Source organism: Mugil cephalus, chromosome 12 (assembly GCF_022458985.1).
Source record: "Mugil cephalus isolate CIBA_MC_2020 chromosome 12, CIBA_Mcephalus_1.1, whole genome shotgun sequence".
NCBI classification, from domain to species: Eukaryota; Metazoa; Chordata; class Actinopteri; order Mugiliformes; family Mugilidae; genus Mugil; species Mugil cephalus.
The window spans coordinates 15,614,412-15,630,106 of NC_061781.1; the positions used below are offsets into that span (position 1 = coordinate 15,614,412).

At 41.0% G+C, this 15,695-nt stretch overlaps 1 protein-coding gene across 2 annotated transcripts in view; it reads right to left on the reverse strand.

The window, feature by feature from the left end:
* gpc6b (glypican 6b) overlaps nt 1–15,695 on the reverse strand; it is a 77,908-nt gene that overhangs the window by 49,703 nt on the left and 12,510 nt on the right. For both annotated transcript variants that reach the window (XM_047601241.1, XM_047601240.1), the window contains exons 2-3: nt 10,119–10,277; nt 325–716 (exon numbers count right to left, since the gene is read on the reverse strand). In XM_047601241.1, the coding sequence (XP_047457197.1) occupies nt 325–716; nt 10,119–10,277 (551 nt within the window). The remainder of the gene's footprint in view (nt 1–324; nt 717–10,118; nt 10,278–15,695) is intronic.

Consider the following 15,695-nt stretch of genomic DNA (forward strand, 5'->3'; position numbering starts at 1 on the left):
CCAGACCGCGACTAAACAAGCCGTCTTGAGCACCAAATTTCCTGAAGACATGCACCAAGAGAACTCACAATAGACAGAAAGGGTACTGGGGAGAGGATTGTTCTGGGGGAAACTTGCGCTTACTGCAGAAGCAAGCAAAACTTTGGGCTTGTTAAAACTGGTTGAGGATGGACAGGATTTCAGTTGAGATCAAGTGCTGAATATTTTCCACCAGAACCAGCAAGTGAAGTTAAACTAAATGTAGCTATATCTGCACATTGGTGTATAAAATAAACATGCAGATGGTTTAAATTTGAATTTTGCTAAAGCGGGTAGAGCCTTTACCTTTGACACTCTCTGTGCCACCTCCCGGCCAACGGAGAGGCCCTGGACGAATGTGCGTGCAGCGATGAATGCGCGGGTAACCTGAGCCTTGAGCTTCCTGGGCACATCTCCAAAGGGCTTGAGCTGGTCGGTGTACTTACTGATACACTCCAGATAGTCCTCAGTGATGACATACTGGGAGTTGAGCAGCGTGAACATGCGCTCCAGCAGCCGTGACCAAAAGTCATTAAGCATCTCCTCCAGGTTAACGTTCCCTCCTGTGTAATAGCGCTTCAGCTCAGCAAACAGGTTCTCAAAGACCTCTGAGTTCTGCGTGTAGGGCTTGCCGTAAGTCCTCACAAACATCTCGTTCAGGGACCTCTCTGTGTTGTCCAGCAGCTCCAGGAAGAATTCTGGGTTGAGAAAATAAAATAAAGCATTACTTATTGTCTGACTTTCTTTCACGTGTGACAAAATTATTCTGCATGCACAGTATATTTGCTTTGATAAGATGCCCTGGTAACCTTCCCCCACATTTATGATTAAAATATAAATACGACAAAATGACATTAAATGTGTCTGATTGCAGAGTAGAGCATTGCTTAAAAAAAAAAAAAAAGGAGCGTCTCTGCTTGATTGCAATGCGACAGCAAATCCGCAAACAAACCAAAAGGGACAAAATAGGAAATCAATTAGAGCGTCTGATGTTGATTGTTGATTTGTATTTGCAGTAAATTACTTGAGACATGGCAATGGGAGCCTTCCTCATATATTCCTGGGAGGCAATAAGTCCTGTGCTTGCAGTGCAAGACGACTGCCTCGTCCATGCCTCACCCCAAACACATCCCTGGTCCTTCATAGAAAGGCTAAATACTGCTGAATGACTTCCCACATTGACGTGGACGGTGCAGGTTCTCTACGGTTTGTAGCGGTATTTTTAGGCTCCACTTGTGCGCCTCATGACCTCTGTGACTCCCCAGAAATTGGGCTGAAATGATAAAATTTCTGACCATCTGCTATCCATAATGGCTTTGCTGGCGTTCAAGGGCCAAGATAAAAATTTAAATAGGCTTCAAAATTCAGGCATTTCTCTGTAAATGACTAGTCTGAGCAGCCTCTATAAAGGATAGTGGAGAATTAAAGAAAGTCTTGTATATTTCTCAGAATTGAAACCATTTTCCCACATTGAGAGTGGAAAAGACTGTACCCAGAATATCAACATATTATCACTTCATAAACCTGAAGAGACCCCGTTAGTGGCCCCAATACGTCGCCTCAGGAGATGATGATGATGACGATGATGATAATTTCCTCATAAAGCTGATATGGCAAACACTTAATACATACACCAGACAGATAGACCGTTTAAAAAGAAGACTTGTACTATAAATTTAATATAATTTCATTATTCAGTCTCTCTTCTGGCAACTCGGTTCACCACTACCTACTTCTTCCATGTAGAGATTGGCCACGATCGGTGACACAGGTGACCCCATCGCACAGCTGTGTTTTTCTCTGTAGAAACCTCCATTAAACTGGAAATAGGTGGTGGTCAGACACAGGTCGAGTAACACGCAGACTTGTTCTGGGCTGAGGTTTGTTCTTGAGGTCAAGGTGTCATCCTTTTGTAGTCTTTCCCGTACTACATCCGTGGCTTCTCTGGTGGGAATGCAGGTGAACAGGGAGGTCACATCACAGGACACGACGGATTCTTCTGGGCCCAGTGTGACGTTCTTGACTTTGTTCACAAAATCCCTGGATGTGGCGGGGGCTGTTGCCTACCAGCGGAGACAGGATGGATGCCAAACGCTTGGCGATGTTGTATGTGACCGAGTTTATACTGCTGACATTGGGTCTGAGCGGGGCTCCTTCCTTGGCTTCCCCTGGGTACAGATGGTAATAAAGGAGTCTGTCTATGGCCTTCTCCTTTTCCAGCTGTTCTAAGTAGTTTATTATTCTGGTTTTGCAGGTGTTGGTTAGGTCACGTCTTAGCATCTCATGTGATGTCCTGGTCCTTCCCTCCTGGGAGGTGATGGTAGAAGGTGGCTTTTTCGCACTGGCGAGGGCTGCCGTTATTTCTAATCTAAGTTGTATTTTTTTATACATTGCCCGTGTAAAAATACTTGCGCTCCTTAAAAACCTCTAATTCCGAGGGAGCATCAGTTGTTGGAAGGAGGAGTGTCAGTGTGGACAGAGCCAGCGATAAAACTGAATTAAGTCGGCTGCATGTAATCCACTTTAAGCTCTGTGACTATCTGTGGTTTATCTCAGTCTGAGTTCTGAAGGCGGCGTAGACTCCTAAATCTAAAACAACCGCCATCTGCGTATATCTCAGGAGGATGCGCTCAAAGCAGCAGTTCACGGGTGCTACTGTAGGTCACATCTGTCCCCTCTGAGTCATGCCCATTACAGTCACTTATCGCAGTGGCCTCGGCAGAAGTGTAATGGATGTGAAGTGGTTATTAGTTCTCAGCAATGCAGGTAAAATTACAGATTACAGCAGCAGAGAAGCAAAATGGCTAAACCGTCCATGATACCAAGTCAAATCTGACCGGCGATGTGAAGAGCTGCGTATGTTGTATACCAGCAGGGAAATATGGAAAACAATGAATCTGTTGAGAGGCTGAGAAACAAATGTATAACAGCAAATGTTATTTCATAATGTGATTACACAATTAGTGTATTTTTAGCTAGAACCAGCTCCTATTATATTTCACTTGACATTAGCTTGGGGGGTAAAATGTTCCAACTCTGTCTTCTAATTATTGTTCATTAGCACATCTCATCAGGCACCAGTGAGTATTAACTGTAATACTTGTTCTGTGGATTGGATAAAATGAGCTTACCTTTATATACATCTTGCTGCTTATCCCAGGAGGATTTCACTTTTAAGTAAACTTGCTGTGTATTACTACAGCGCGTCTTTCATAAATATGTACAATATGATGTAAGTCAACGTGTTTTCAGTATTTTTTAGACAACATATAGTGAATGACTACAGTTTTTAAATAAGTTTTTGGTAATGGGAATAGTCAGCAGTGCTGATTAATGACAGCTTCAAAGCTCATTTTATTTAAAAGGTGCATTTTAGGTTTAAATAAAATAAATGATGAAGTCCTGTTCAGCTGAGATATTAATATAACATAACCAATGTCATCAAAGCACAGTTTATCATCAATGCGAACGTGATATTTGCCACAATTTTAAAGTCTGTTTTGGAGTGATTACAATAAACGGTTTCATTATGGGCGGTCTGATTGAAGCTGGAGTACGAGATTAAAAAAGACATCAAAATCAAATTAGGGAAAATGAATGTGAGGGAGCATATTCTCTACAATAAAACATTTCGAGAAATGTCAGCGATTAAAAAATGGTGTACAACACACATACAATTAATTAAGGCATCTGACCAGATGAACGGCTGCAAGAGCTGCAAACAGAGGATAACGATGCTGAGACGTTGGACAGCAGTGATTCAAGTACTCCCAACTTGCAGAGAGTTCATTACATTTCGCTGATAAAGCTGAGCTTTGCTCCAGCCCCTCGCTGTGTGCACAGAGCTGTGCAGAGGTTACACAGAGACATTCTCTCTCTGTGATAAAAAGAAAGCCTGTCTTTCTCTGCTTCTAGGGAAACCAACTGATGGACGGTCTCTTAGATGTCAGAGACGTCAGTAGTCTGTTTCAGCAATCTTAACACATAGCATTACTATTTTATATTCTGGAGCGAAATGATGGAAAAGAGTTAGTTAATTCAATTTAATAGCAGACAACACAAACTATAAAGTCATCCTGATTTGGTCTTAACACACAAAGTTTAATCCACGCTGCGGCTGGGATGACATCCACTGTGGGCACTCTCATGGGAAGTGGCCTGCAGAATTAATTACAAGAAAGTCTCCTGAACTGTGACCACCCAACTAAAGAGGATAAAAGGGTTGGTTATCCACCACCATGCAGCCTTCTTTATTTAAGTAAATGGACTGATAAAAAAAAAACAGATGTGGTCGGGACAGTGTGACTATGTCGGCCACACTTTAACTAGACCACATTCAGTGCCTGTGCAGACGGAAATGCAAGTATTTTTGTGCACAAACAGCCATCAGATCTAACCAAGCTGTAAGCAATACCTAAAATGAACAGCCCTGTTTCAGACTAAAGCTTGATTCCTAATCTTTTAACCAACTAATTATTGTGTTGTTTAGATGCTTTGAGTGAAATCTCAAAATAGGGATTAAAGAGTCCTACAAAAAAATCTGGATAATTGAACATGCAAGTATATTTGTGTTAAACTGTGAATCAGAAATATATTTAAAATAGTCAGAAGTTGGGGAATGGACATATTTATACTATCCTAGCAACACACAGTGTGTTGTACATAGTATAAATATGTGTGATAGTATAAATATGTCTGAGCTTCGTGTGATTTATTAGCAAAGTTCCTGAATATAAATTGTTATTTGTTGACCCTCATGCAGTACAGTAAACAGTTGTTATCTCCAGCAGAGCACTCCTGTCCCGTGTTTCCCACCTAAAGGATGACAGACAGTCAAATAGAGAGCCCGTTTTCTCACTTTTTGACCATAATATAAGAAAGAAATTGCTTGGTATTCTGCCTTCTTGAGCTCCCACAATTGCACATGAAACCGGCAATTCCACTTCACTTCAAATTCCACATGTCATTCATGGGGTGGATCCATTGATCGTTCTGACAGGAAGTAGCCGTCTACAGAGAGCTGCTCTGAGTGCCTCGCTGCCGGAGAGAACATGACAGGTTGACCTTTTATGTCTACCATTTCCTTGTGTTAATTCTGATGGCCGGACAATTGAGAGTCACACAATGGCAGTTAAAAGCGCAGGCATTTTGTGTCAGGTCACAGCTGGGAAATAATAAAGAAATGGTTCGGCTTTTTCCCCATATTTGAAAATGAAAATTACACTTATACTGCGGCATTTCTTCCGGAATCACATGCTAGGTCTCAGATTTAATGGCTCAGTAGTATTTCTTGACTAAAGAAGGATTTCATTAAGGTCGCACGCCCTTTTCAGCAGAAGCCAGCTTCACATTCATCTAGTCACACATGGCCACACCTGGTAGCTGGCCTGCACTGCACTGCCTTCTACAAACTGGTAGCTTTTGAGGAGGAATTTCAGGTTAAGCGCTTTGCTCAAGGGTACTTCGATAATGGCTACATTTAAACGATGACATTTCTTTAGGACAACTGGAATCGTTCTGATTAGAAATTACAAATGTGCTGCAACTCAGCTGAGTTTACCTCCCACAAAACACCACTCAGCGTAGAACTTTTTTAAAGTGTGCAAAGTGGATAGTACAGTATCAAATCCATGGTTTCCCATACCCACCTGGGTCTACTTTACTCCAGCATTGGTCCCATAACAAATCGGATATATTGTTGCACGTTTCCAAACAACGTTGTGTTTGCGTTGTGTTTGTGTTTGTGTTTGCATGGAGATTTAGCTTAACTTTATGAGAGCTACGTAGCTAGCAAAGTTTACTAAGAATTAGATGTATTTGGTGATCTTGCATGCGCTGTCCACATAATGCCACATTTGACGTCTGGGATAGCATCATAATTAGGGACTGAAGATAGTAGAACCTCCCACCACCACACCCACACACACACGGACACAAAAAAAATAAATAAATAAACGCCAAGGTCTCATGAAATCTTGTGCTTGTCAATAAGGATGTGCATCAAGAGAGCGCATTCCATCAAGGATCAACGAATTATGAAAGGTTTACATCACCCCTCTCAATAAAATAAAATCATGCATTTCTGAATGCAAACGTCAATGTTGCCCGAGTGTGGAGAAAATTAACTATCCATTATTCAGCGTAGTGTAAAAAAAAGAAAAAAGAAAACAACCTTCCAACAATACAACTGACACAGATGAGTTCCTGCAAAATGCGTGTGTGAGTAACTCCATAAGGGATCAATCGCAGAGGGTGGACCACATTAATATTCTGCAAGGCTACCCGGCACCACCGTGTTTGTGGTCAGGCAGGCCAACAATTGATTAACAATTACACACCCTGACTTAGTCTTTAATGAGCGAGGTAGAAAGGAATTCTCTGTGCCAGCCGTTATTTTGTTCCTCTGTCCGGTTATTTCTTGCGGTGTCGCAATGTGTTGAAACCCGTAATAAAGGAGCAGCATTTATTATTAAGCATGGCTGCATGGCTGCATGCTTGGCACTGATTTTTACAGATGATGCTATTTCTCTCTTCATGCATCCGTGTTGTGCCCCTCAGTTGTGGATATAATGTGCGTGGATTGACTTGACATAGTCTGTGCCCTCTCACTGTGACACATGCAGTAAGCTGCGGAGTCAGGAATGCGTGGGCTGCCCATCTACTATGAGCTACAGTAACACTCATCACGGTCTGAATAAAGAAGACAATATACTAATACATCAGCTCTGTGTAGGCTGGAGCCAGGTGCTAAGTAGATAAGTAAAGGATAGAAGATTTTCATCGTTTAGATCTTTGCATTCTGTCTCAGTTATTCATTATTCAGCAACGTGGAGTCAGAGGAATCCACAAATTCAACAGAACCAAAACTAAGATGATCTCTGCTAATATCAAACTAATATTCCTAATGTATAATGAGAGTGGGGGGTGAAATTTTAATCTGGGAAACAATATTTCAGATTTCCCGCACTAGTTGTCAGTGGAGACTCTCGGCAGACACACAGTCTCCTGCATAAAACCTGCGTATGGCATCTGCTTTGACTCTAATGAAATCATGGAGAGTGGCAGCAAACCCCAAGAGAAAGCAGGGTGCCTGGAGTCATGCATCTAAGTGCTGCTGGACAAACCCCTCCTTACCGGAGTCCTCCCTCATGATATTCACTATCTTGACAGCGGGTGATCAAAATAACACTTATTTATTTATGCATGCTTCCAGGAATCACATGTGAGCTTAAGAAGTGTGTCTTCCTGGAAAAAAAAAAAAAGAGCAGACACACATCACCCAGGCATTGTGACATTGAGTTTCTGGGCAATGTGCAATCATCTGAGAGTTGCAGGCTGTAACCTAATAGCATTTGTTTCATACAATATGTTGAATTGTTTGAAAAGAATGGGGATGGAACGACAAGACATTGAGTGCTGAGGATTATGTTGCACTATTAGTCACTCAACCATTATTCAGTTGTTGACACTGGATATATTTAGATCAGCCAATATGAAACGTTATGATACAAACACCCCTACTTTTTATTACTAAAATGACTTTTGTATTAAGTAGATCTTTGGTAGTGTGGTTCATATTTGAAATGTAAAAATATGCTTTGCTCATATCTTGTGTAGGTCAGTATAATCTACGCATATTGAGTGGCACTCTGCACAAAGCACTTAGCGGTGAAGGTGGTATCTTGTCAGGGACACATAGAGAAGTGATGACAGATTAGGTCAAACCACTTTAGTGTGCATTATGTCATCAACAAAACCTGAAGTGTTGCATTGCATGAGAGTCTTAGGAGATATACAATGTTGAAGTCACCGATATTGCTGTAACCGCATGATGAAAGCTTAATGTCATACAGAGCAAGCACAATGCACTTAGTCAGCACCTTCTCTCTGCTCACGTCAGAGACGGTAGGAATTCTTTTAATTTAGTTCTGCTCAGATATTGTTATACCTTGCGTTGTGCCATGCCAGTATTCTCAGTTTCAATCTCATTCTGTTCACTCGGCACCTATGATATCCCTGAATCAGGCCTGGGTGATATGTCAAGATAGTTTGATTAGCTGAGTTTTTGAACAAAAATGTCAAAAATGCCTGATGCAAAATTGAGATGGGTGCATTTCTTAAAATCCACCAGCACTTCTGAGTTTTGTCACCCAGCAGCAAGCTTGACCAAAGTCAGCGGCTGAAGACAACGAAATAAAGGTGCTCTTCTTACTTCACTGATATGGAAACTATTGGGTTATCCGGAGGGTCGCCAGGTCAATCTCCGGTATATGTGCCACATGCTGACGTGTCCTTGAGAAAGACACTGAACTCAGATTTGCTCACAGTACTAGACACTGGTGTGTGTGTATGTGAGTGTGCTTGTGTGAATGGACATGTAAAGCACTTTAAGTACCAATAGGTAGAGAAGCGCTGTATAAATAAAAGGGCATTTACCATTTAACAGACAGTTCTGGAGTGTAAAGCTTGTAAGCAAGTTTGTTTAAACCAAATGTAGCAGCCTGTTGTGTGTGGGTGTGTCTCAGTGAGATTCTGATGTGAGCTTGCAACCCACCTGCTACTAAATGGCGGTAAAAATTTTGTCACCTCGTGACATTTGTCACCCCAACAACTCAGCAACAACCCATCTCCTGACCAGCAGAACCGTGCAGGCTTTAGTTCAGTCATATCAGCAGTGGTTGTATTATTACTAATCTAAGACCCATTTTTAATTCATATATATTTCAACATAAAAGAAAGTAGAAAAGTGTCGGCAGGAATGCTTTAAAATATACTTAATTTGCACACAGCACTTGAAATTAACATGTATTCATACATGAAAGCTAGTTTGTTTTTCATGCTTCATTAAATGGAAATCACTTTGCAGGAATCTCACAGTGAATGAGATTAACGTACAGTATTATACACTAGATTATCTTATTTTATTATCAAGCCTACACTTACTAACATCTTGGGCATTTAGTGCCATTATATTAAGCTAATTACTTTTTTTCTAAGTTGTTGATCCTTGACTGCATTAAACTCGTGAATGCCCCAGCACTTTATTTCCTTAGGCTTTTTCTAAAATTTATATTTGTACTGTGAAATTTTCTCTCTTGAAATGCTCTCGCTTACTTCTGTTCCATTGCAATAAATAAAGCTTGCTTGGACAGGCACTGATAAATTACCCATTATTTCAGTCAAGTTTGCCAAGGTTTGGAGGTTGCAGGCAGCTTTGATCATTCTTCACAGTTTGTGAGCATTTTTCAAATGCGGGACGGAAAATTTAATCCAGGGTTTAAGTATGTGGTTGTGTACATATTTCTGTAGTGTCTAATTTATATATTGCACAGTTAACGTATAAAAATATCAATATTCTCTTCTTCTTTTTAAGCAACTGTTTGGACATCTTATCTTGGGAATGGTTCAGCTTTGGATAGACACAAAAAAAATTCTGCTAAATATCCTAATAAATAATAATGATAAATGAAATTGTGGCTACACTTGACAAGTTTCACCTCTACCACCCTTCACCATTGTCTACAATGATAAGCTGCTGCCGCTACCCACACAGTCTAATGTTGGGAACTGGAGGGATTATTATTTTTCATTAAATTGTAACTAGAAAGAGCAAACTCCATAGAGAAGGACACCAAGAGGGACAGGTAGAATGATAGATTGAGGCTCGGTTCGGTAATGAGCACATTCCCTCCCCTAGACAGTCTTTGTGGATGCGCTGTGGTCAAGACAGTCACAATGAGGCGAAGTGGGATCACACACAGCACAAGATCACCAAAGAACCTTAATAAGGCAGAGTTTGATTCCTTTGTCGCCGTTTAAGCTGTCAGTCTGCGGTGCAAGAAGCCATGTTTGTCTAATCCAACAAGAGGGTTCTCCAATCCGGGGCATATTAATTAGATTTTCACGTCTCGTCTCCTCTTCAGGGAGTACAGCTACATAACTTCAGTGAACCACTTCACATCAACACACACGATCTCGGTGCTTTGGTTTTTTTCCTTTATGCAGCATTTTGTCCTACAGTGGCTGACCATTAAATGTGTTTTAAAAAGAATGAAAAGAAAAGAGAGAGGGGTGAACAAAGCTTAAAAGGGAACACTTACCATCAAATCTTTTATGCCTGGAAACAAAGGTGCTTCTCAATTCATAACTCATTTCATCAACCAGGTTCTCAAAGTCCTGTTTACTCTGTTGGCCAAATTTGTCTTCCATTTCCTGGGTGCAACATGTATTTCCCTGAGGACATACACGAAGATGTTCACCTGCAAAATGGACAAAAAAAACAATGTTGATGTATAAAAATGGAATATTTCAAAAACTACTGCATATGTTTTTGTGTGATCACAAACAAGACAGTAATTGTGTTACATGTGTTGCTGACATTATGATATAAGTGGTTTTCAAAGGTTGCTCGACATTCATTGATTGAGATCTTGCATGTCCTTGTGTGTAATGAGGTAAATGGTGAAGCTTCCATTGATGGATCCTTGTGGTATCCCATGTTTAATTTGTGACCGTGTAAAATCAATGTGGAATTGGTGGAAAACAAAAAACAGGAATTCCAGTAATACCATCCCACTGCTTCAGTTGGTTGGTAAGATTCAAGTGGTGAATTGTATAAGAAACTTCACGGAGGTCAAGGAAGCATGTGTAGTATTGAGCTAGCAACCAGCATGTCTTTCACTGTCCTTAGCATGTAACTAAAAACTATGTTTTAATGATTTTTCATATGACATTGAGTGAACATTTGTTAGATCTAATCCCTGCAGCAGAAGCGGAAAAACAATCTCACCAGAGGACAGAGAGCTATTGATGATGACAAGCAGAGCAGGGTTGATTGAATCTGTTATTATGTTGTATGGATAATGCAAAGCTGTGCAGAGATATCGGTCTGAAATAATTCAACAGATCCAAAGAGGGGCAGAGAAGGTCACCTATAGAGCTAGGAGGAGTGATATCTTCTCTAATAAAATCAGTCCTTTCATCCTTCAAGAAAGAATTTGTTTCAGTGCACAAAAAGCACACACATTCACGTGATTAAGTTAAGGTTCTGGACAAAATACGGTAGCTTTAGGGAAAGAAAGAAGAGCCTGCACTTTTGTATCACTGCTAAAGAACATTTAACAGGTCATGCTTACTATACAATGCGTCCATGCACTTTCTCAAACAAACCACCTCTTACGAATACAGGCCTGGGTCACTTAAACATAACAATATATTGCACAATACACTCATGCATGTATAAATACCAGATAAAGCGCTTCAACTATTTCTGTTTTTAAAATTTTAATACATTTTCGCCGAGGCTACTGCAGTAGAAGAAGGAGCTGGTTCGTGCTGGTCGGCGCCATTCAAGGTAGTTTGCTAATAATATGCTAGCCCATGGCCATGAAGTATTTTAATAGCGGGTTGTGTTGCTGAAGTAGGTAGTAAGCTAGTTAGCCAAACACGCTGCTACGGTCGCAGCTTATGTCAGAGCAGATAAATACAGTGCCTTGTTCAAACCACTAACAATTTTGCTCTTGCTGCCTTTTTTTTTTTTTTTTAACATAAACAAAAATGCCAATTTTAAGCAACTATGGTTTGTAAGAGATGCTTTGACGATGATTTAATCATACACAATTAAACATAATTACAAGGTTTGAGAGTAGGTGTACATACATCACGCACCAGTGAGTTATAGTTATGAATTATAGTCTCCACATGATTTCCAGAAAGGACGGCCTTAAAGGATCTTTAACACGAGGTAGTGTTTTTTTTTTTTGTGCCTTCGCTTCATCTGACAATGTGTGACATCACCGACCAAGAGGTGTAGGGCGTAAATCAGACACAGATAATATACTCTTTTAAAATATTCTCTTGCATGTTAAATAATTGATGGTATTGAGGAAATACTGGGGGGAATCAAAAGTTTATGACCCACGTCATTTCATTTTCCCCAACGTCCTTTTATCACAGAGTCACGGTTAATGCGGAGCCAGCCGATAACAGAACTTAGCTTCTGTCGTCAAGTATGTCCTGCCTGGTGCTTGGAGATCAGAGAATACAGAGACACATATGCAGAACAGCCTGTGACGGAGAAATATCAACCTGAGCTCCACTTTTTTTTTTTTTTTTTTTTTTTTTGGAGCGCCCCACCAAACCTCACAGCCGTCGTCATGGAAGTAGCTCCGAGGCGAGTCGCTATCACAAAAGAGCCACTTCCATTCACAGCTGGAAAATCAGGGAGGTGTTGAAAGCTCAGAAAATTGTCAAGAATATTGATCCCAAGAATGTGCTCCTGTTTATTTTGGCCCCTCATTAAGCTTAATGTAGGTTGACTAAATAAAACAGAACACAGGTGCAATAATGGTAATTTCATGTAAATACGGTTCGTCGGCGAGTGCGTGACAGAATGCTTCGGCTGCTGGCAAGAGCAACGCCGATTTGTGTGAATTACAAACAGTTCAATTAATTCCACTTTTTTTTTTCCTCCATAAACAGAACATAAGCAGAAGTATTATCTGTATAAAATGACTCTCGAGTGTGTGTGTCTGCACACAGTGGCTCTATTCTGAAAACACTCATATAACACCTACTTGACAGTATTTCATCGTTTTCAACAGTGACGTCTGTTTCCCATTGAGAAACTACATGCCGAAAGTACAAGTCTGTGGAACGAAATATGGAAAACGAGAGTTTCATAAATCTGCCTATGGATGTCGGTTTATAATGAATGAACCCTTAATGTGACTTTCCACGAGGCAGCGCGTCAATGGGGAGTGACCCGCGAACGACCCCTGAAGTGCCACAGTAAATAAACATCTCACGCATTTCATTTCCACAGGAGGCTTTTTGTGACCGAATTTTAACCACCGCGGTGAACATTCGTACGTCTGTTTATATATTTAGTGTCCCTTGATAATACAAGAGTATGCAGTCAATATGGTGTGAAAATAAGAGAACAGAACAGATACTGTCATACTCTGGATGCCTCTACATCCTGACGGCATTGTACATGTAGACACTTTTACAAGCAGTGAAATCTATGGTATTGTACCTCCTCTAAAAGACAAAAAAAAAAAAAATACCTAAAGGAGAGAGGGACTTATGTCTTTTGAGCGTTCTGGTGGACCTCCCATTACAAAATGTTTCGTTGAATAATGCACATAATCCACTCTCTTTCCTCCTCTAATATGGGTTGTTTAAAAAATTTAGTTCTTAAGGAACCTCCTGAATCCATGTTTTTAATATCACAAACGCTCTCTCAGGAGCTCCAGCTGGGCAGATATTTCTAGCTAGTTCTACAGACTACAACTTTGGCATGCAGTATGTCAAGAAAGGGGGAAAAAATCCATCTTGACACTACAGCTCTGCTATGTGTGTGCTATGGGCAGTCTCAACAGAGCAAAACATCACTTAAAAATAAGCCTGTCGTACATCAACATATGGGAAGGAGCTTTCAGGGGACTTCGCCACTCAGCAAAGTGCCATGACCTTCCAAGCCAAGGTTAAAACAGCACTGTAGCCTCACTGATAATCTATCTGCCGAGGCACAGATCACACATTAGCGACAGACGAGGCAGGGGCACGGGCCGCCGTGTCCTTTTACACCACTCGTTCTAGTGTCATATAAATAAAGGCTTCGTGGCAATTTCATTTGCTTTACTTGCAATTTTAGCGATATTTTCTCGAAGACAAAAAAAATGAATCCATCGCTGACTTGTCCTCGGGACGGTAGAGTGGTGTGGTGGTTAGCACTGATGCTGGGGCCTTTCTATGTGGGGTTTGCATGTTCTCCCTGAGTCTGCTTGGGTTCGCTGCAGGTACTCCGGCTTCCTCCCACTGTCCAACGACATGCTCATTAGGTTAATTGGTGATTCTAAATTGGCCGTAAGTGTGGGTGTGAATGGTGGTTTGTCTTTCTGCGTTAGCCCGGCGATAGACTGGAAACCTGTCCAGGGTGTACCGCTCCTCTCATCTAATGACAGCTGGGATAGGCCGCTCCAGAGGTTACATTAAAGTGTTCCCATTAGCATGATTATAGCCTAAGAAAATTCACAAACAGCCAATTGTTGGGCTCTTTCTTTGCAGTGCGAACAGGTACTATAGAAAGGATGTTGCACCATGTCGCCCTACTGTTAGAGCTTCCTTTGAACCCATGATCTCTTCTTGAATGTTCAAATCTTCCTGCTTCACTTCCAGTCGCTGCTGCAGTTTTTCTGTGCCTCTGTACTTTTCAAAGAAGAATCCCTTCCGTCATGTAATGAAGCCGGTGTAAGCTCTCCATCACCCACCTCACAATTACCAGGCCCTCGTAAGTAACCCACAACATAGCAGAATCTCCATGTCACCATAGCAACCAGCCAGAAAACCTCAACAACCACTTACCAGCGACTCAGAGAAAGGTGAGTGTCTTAGTCGCTGTCTTCATCCTCGCAAGTACCACAACTACTAGCATTTGAAGTGCATCTGTCGAAGATTTTCATAGAAATAAACGTCGGTGCCTTTTTCCAAAATTAACACGGAGGTGACTGAGCCCAGGTCCTTGAATTTGGAAGTTTTTGTTTATTTTTTTTCATTTAATCTTTGTTTAACTAGGAACTAGGAAATGAAGAAGCCCCTTTTCAATGGAGTCACGGCCAAGATAAGATTCAATTCACAAGGATATTATAAAAAAAACAACAACAAGTGCATATTGTGGAGTCTCCCACCCTTAGTTTGGATTTAAAGGTGGTCAATGAAATTAACTCCTTTTGCAGCATCTTCCACGCAAAAGGTGCAAAGTGGATAAAAGCCCTTTTACCCAATTCAGTACAGGCTCGTGAAACAGAAAGCAGTAAATGATCTTGTCAACGAAGAGCGTAAGGACTTCTTCATGAATATGAATTGAGTGTCTGTCCATGCGAAATCAGCCGTGCTTGTTAGTTCCACCACTCAGTGCCACTATCATTCTACTATTAAAGGTGTGGCCCAGGTGTCATCTGACTGTCACAGTTCGGATCTCCAAGAACTGGTGTCCAAAAACACACAGTAATTACTGCTTACCACTGCCGATGCCGCAAAGGAAACACAGCGCAAGCCCTAGTTATTAATCCTTCACTGTCCAGTTTAAATCAAACGTATTCTACAGCTGCAGTGTGTATAACCGGTCTGAAGCAAAAAAATTAGAAACCAAGAAGGACAGATTTATATCTTCTGATTTCTTTGCAGTGCCCACCGATTTGCATTCATGCTTACGGCTTTTCCAGTAATGCAGTTCATCAGTCTTCTTTCCAATCAGCTGATCTCCTAGCAATTACACATTTGCATTCAGAATGTGCGGGTATTTTCTAGTCGGGAACATTGTCATGGGGCAAAATTTCTGCGGTCACTGATAAAAGGCGATTTCAGCCCCAAAAGATCAAAGAATAATGACGCGAAACCTTTCAAACCAATCATGAGCCATAATCCACTTTTCTGACTGTATTAGGTTTTATATCATCCAAGTGTGTCGCTACAGTTATACACGTACAGTGTGAGAGATAGTATAAGTTATCTGATGATGCAGATGTGGCATCGAACAGCATATTGGCGTTTCTGTACAAAAAGCACCTGTAGAAAAATTAATGCTTCTCCCACTCACTCACCTATTTTTGTAATATCTCAGTACTTCAGATTTAGATCTTTAAGTGACAAAGTTTTCAAGTAGCTTTGAGCCT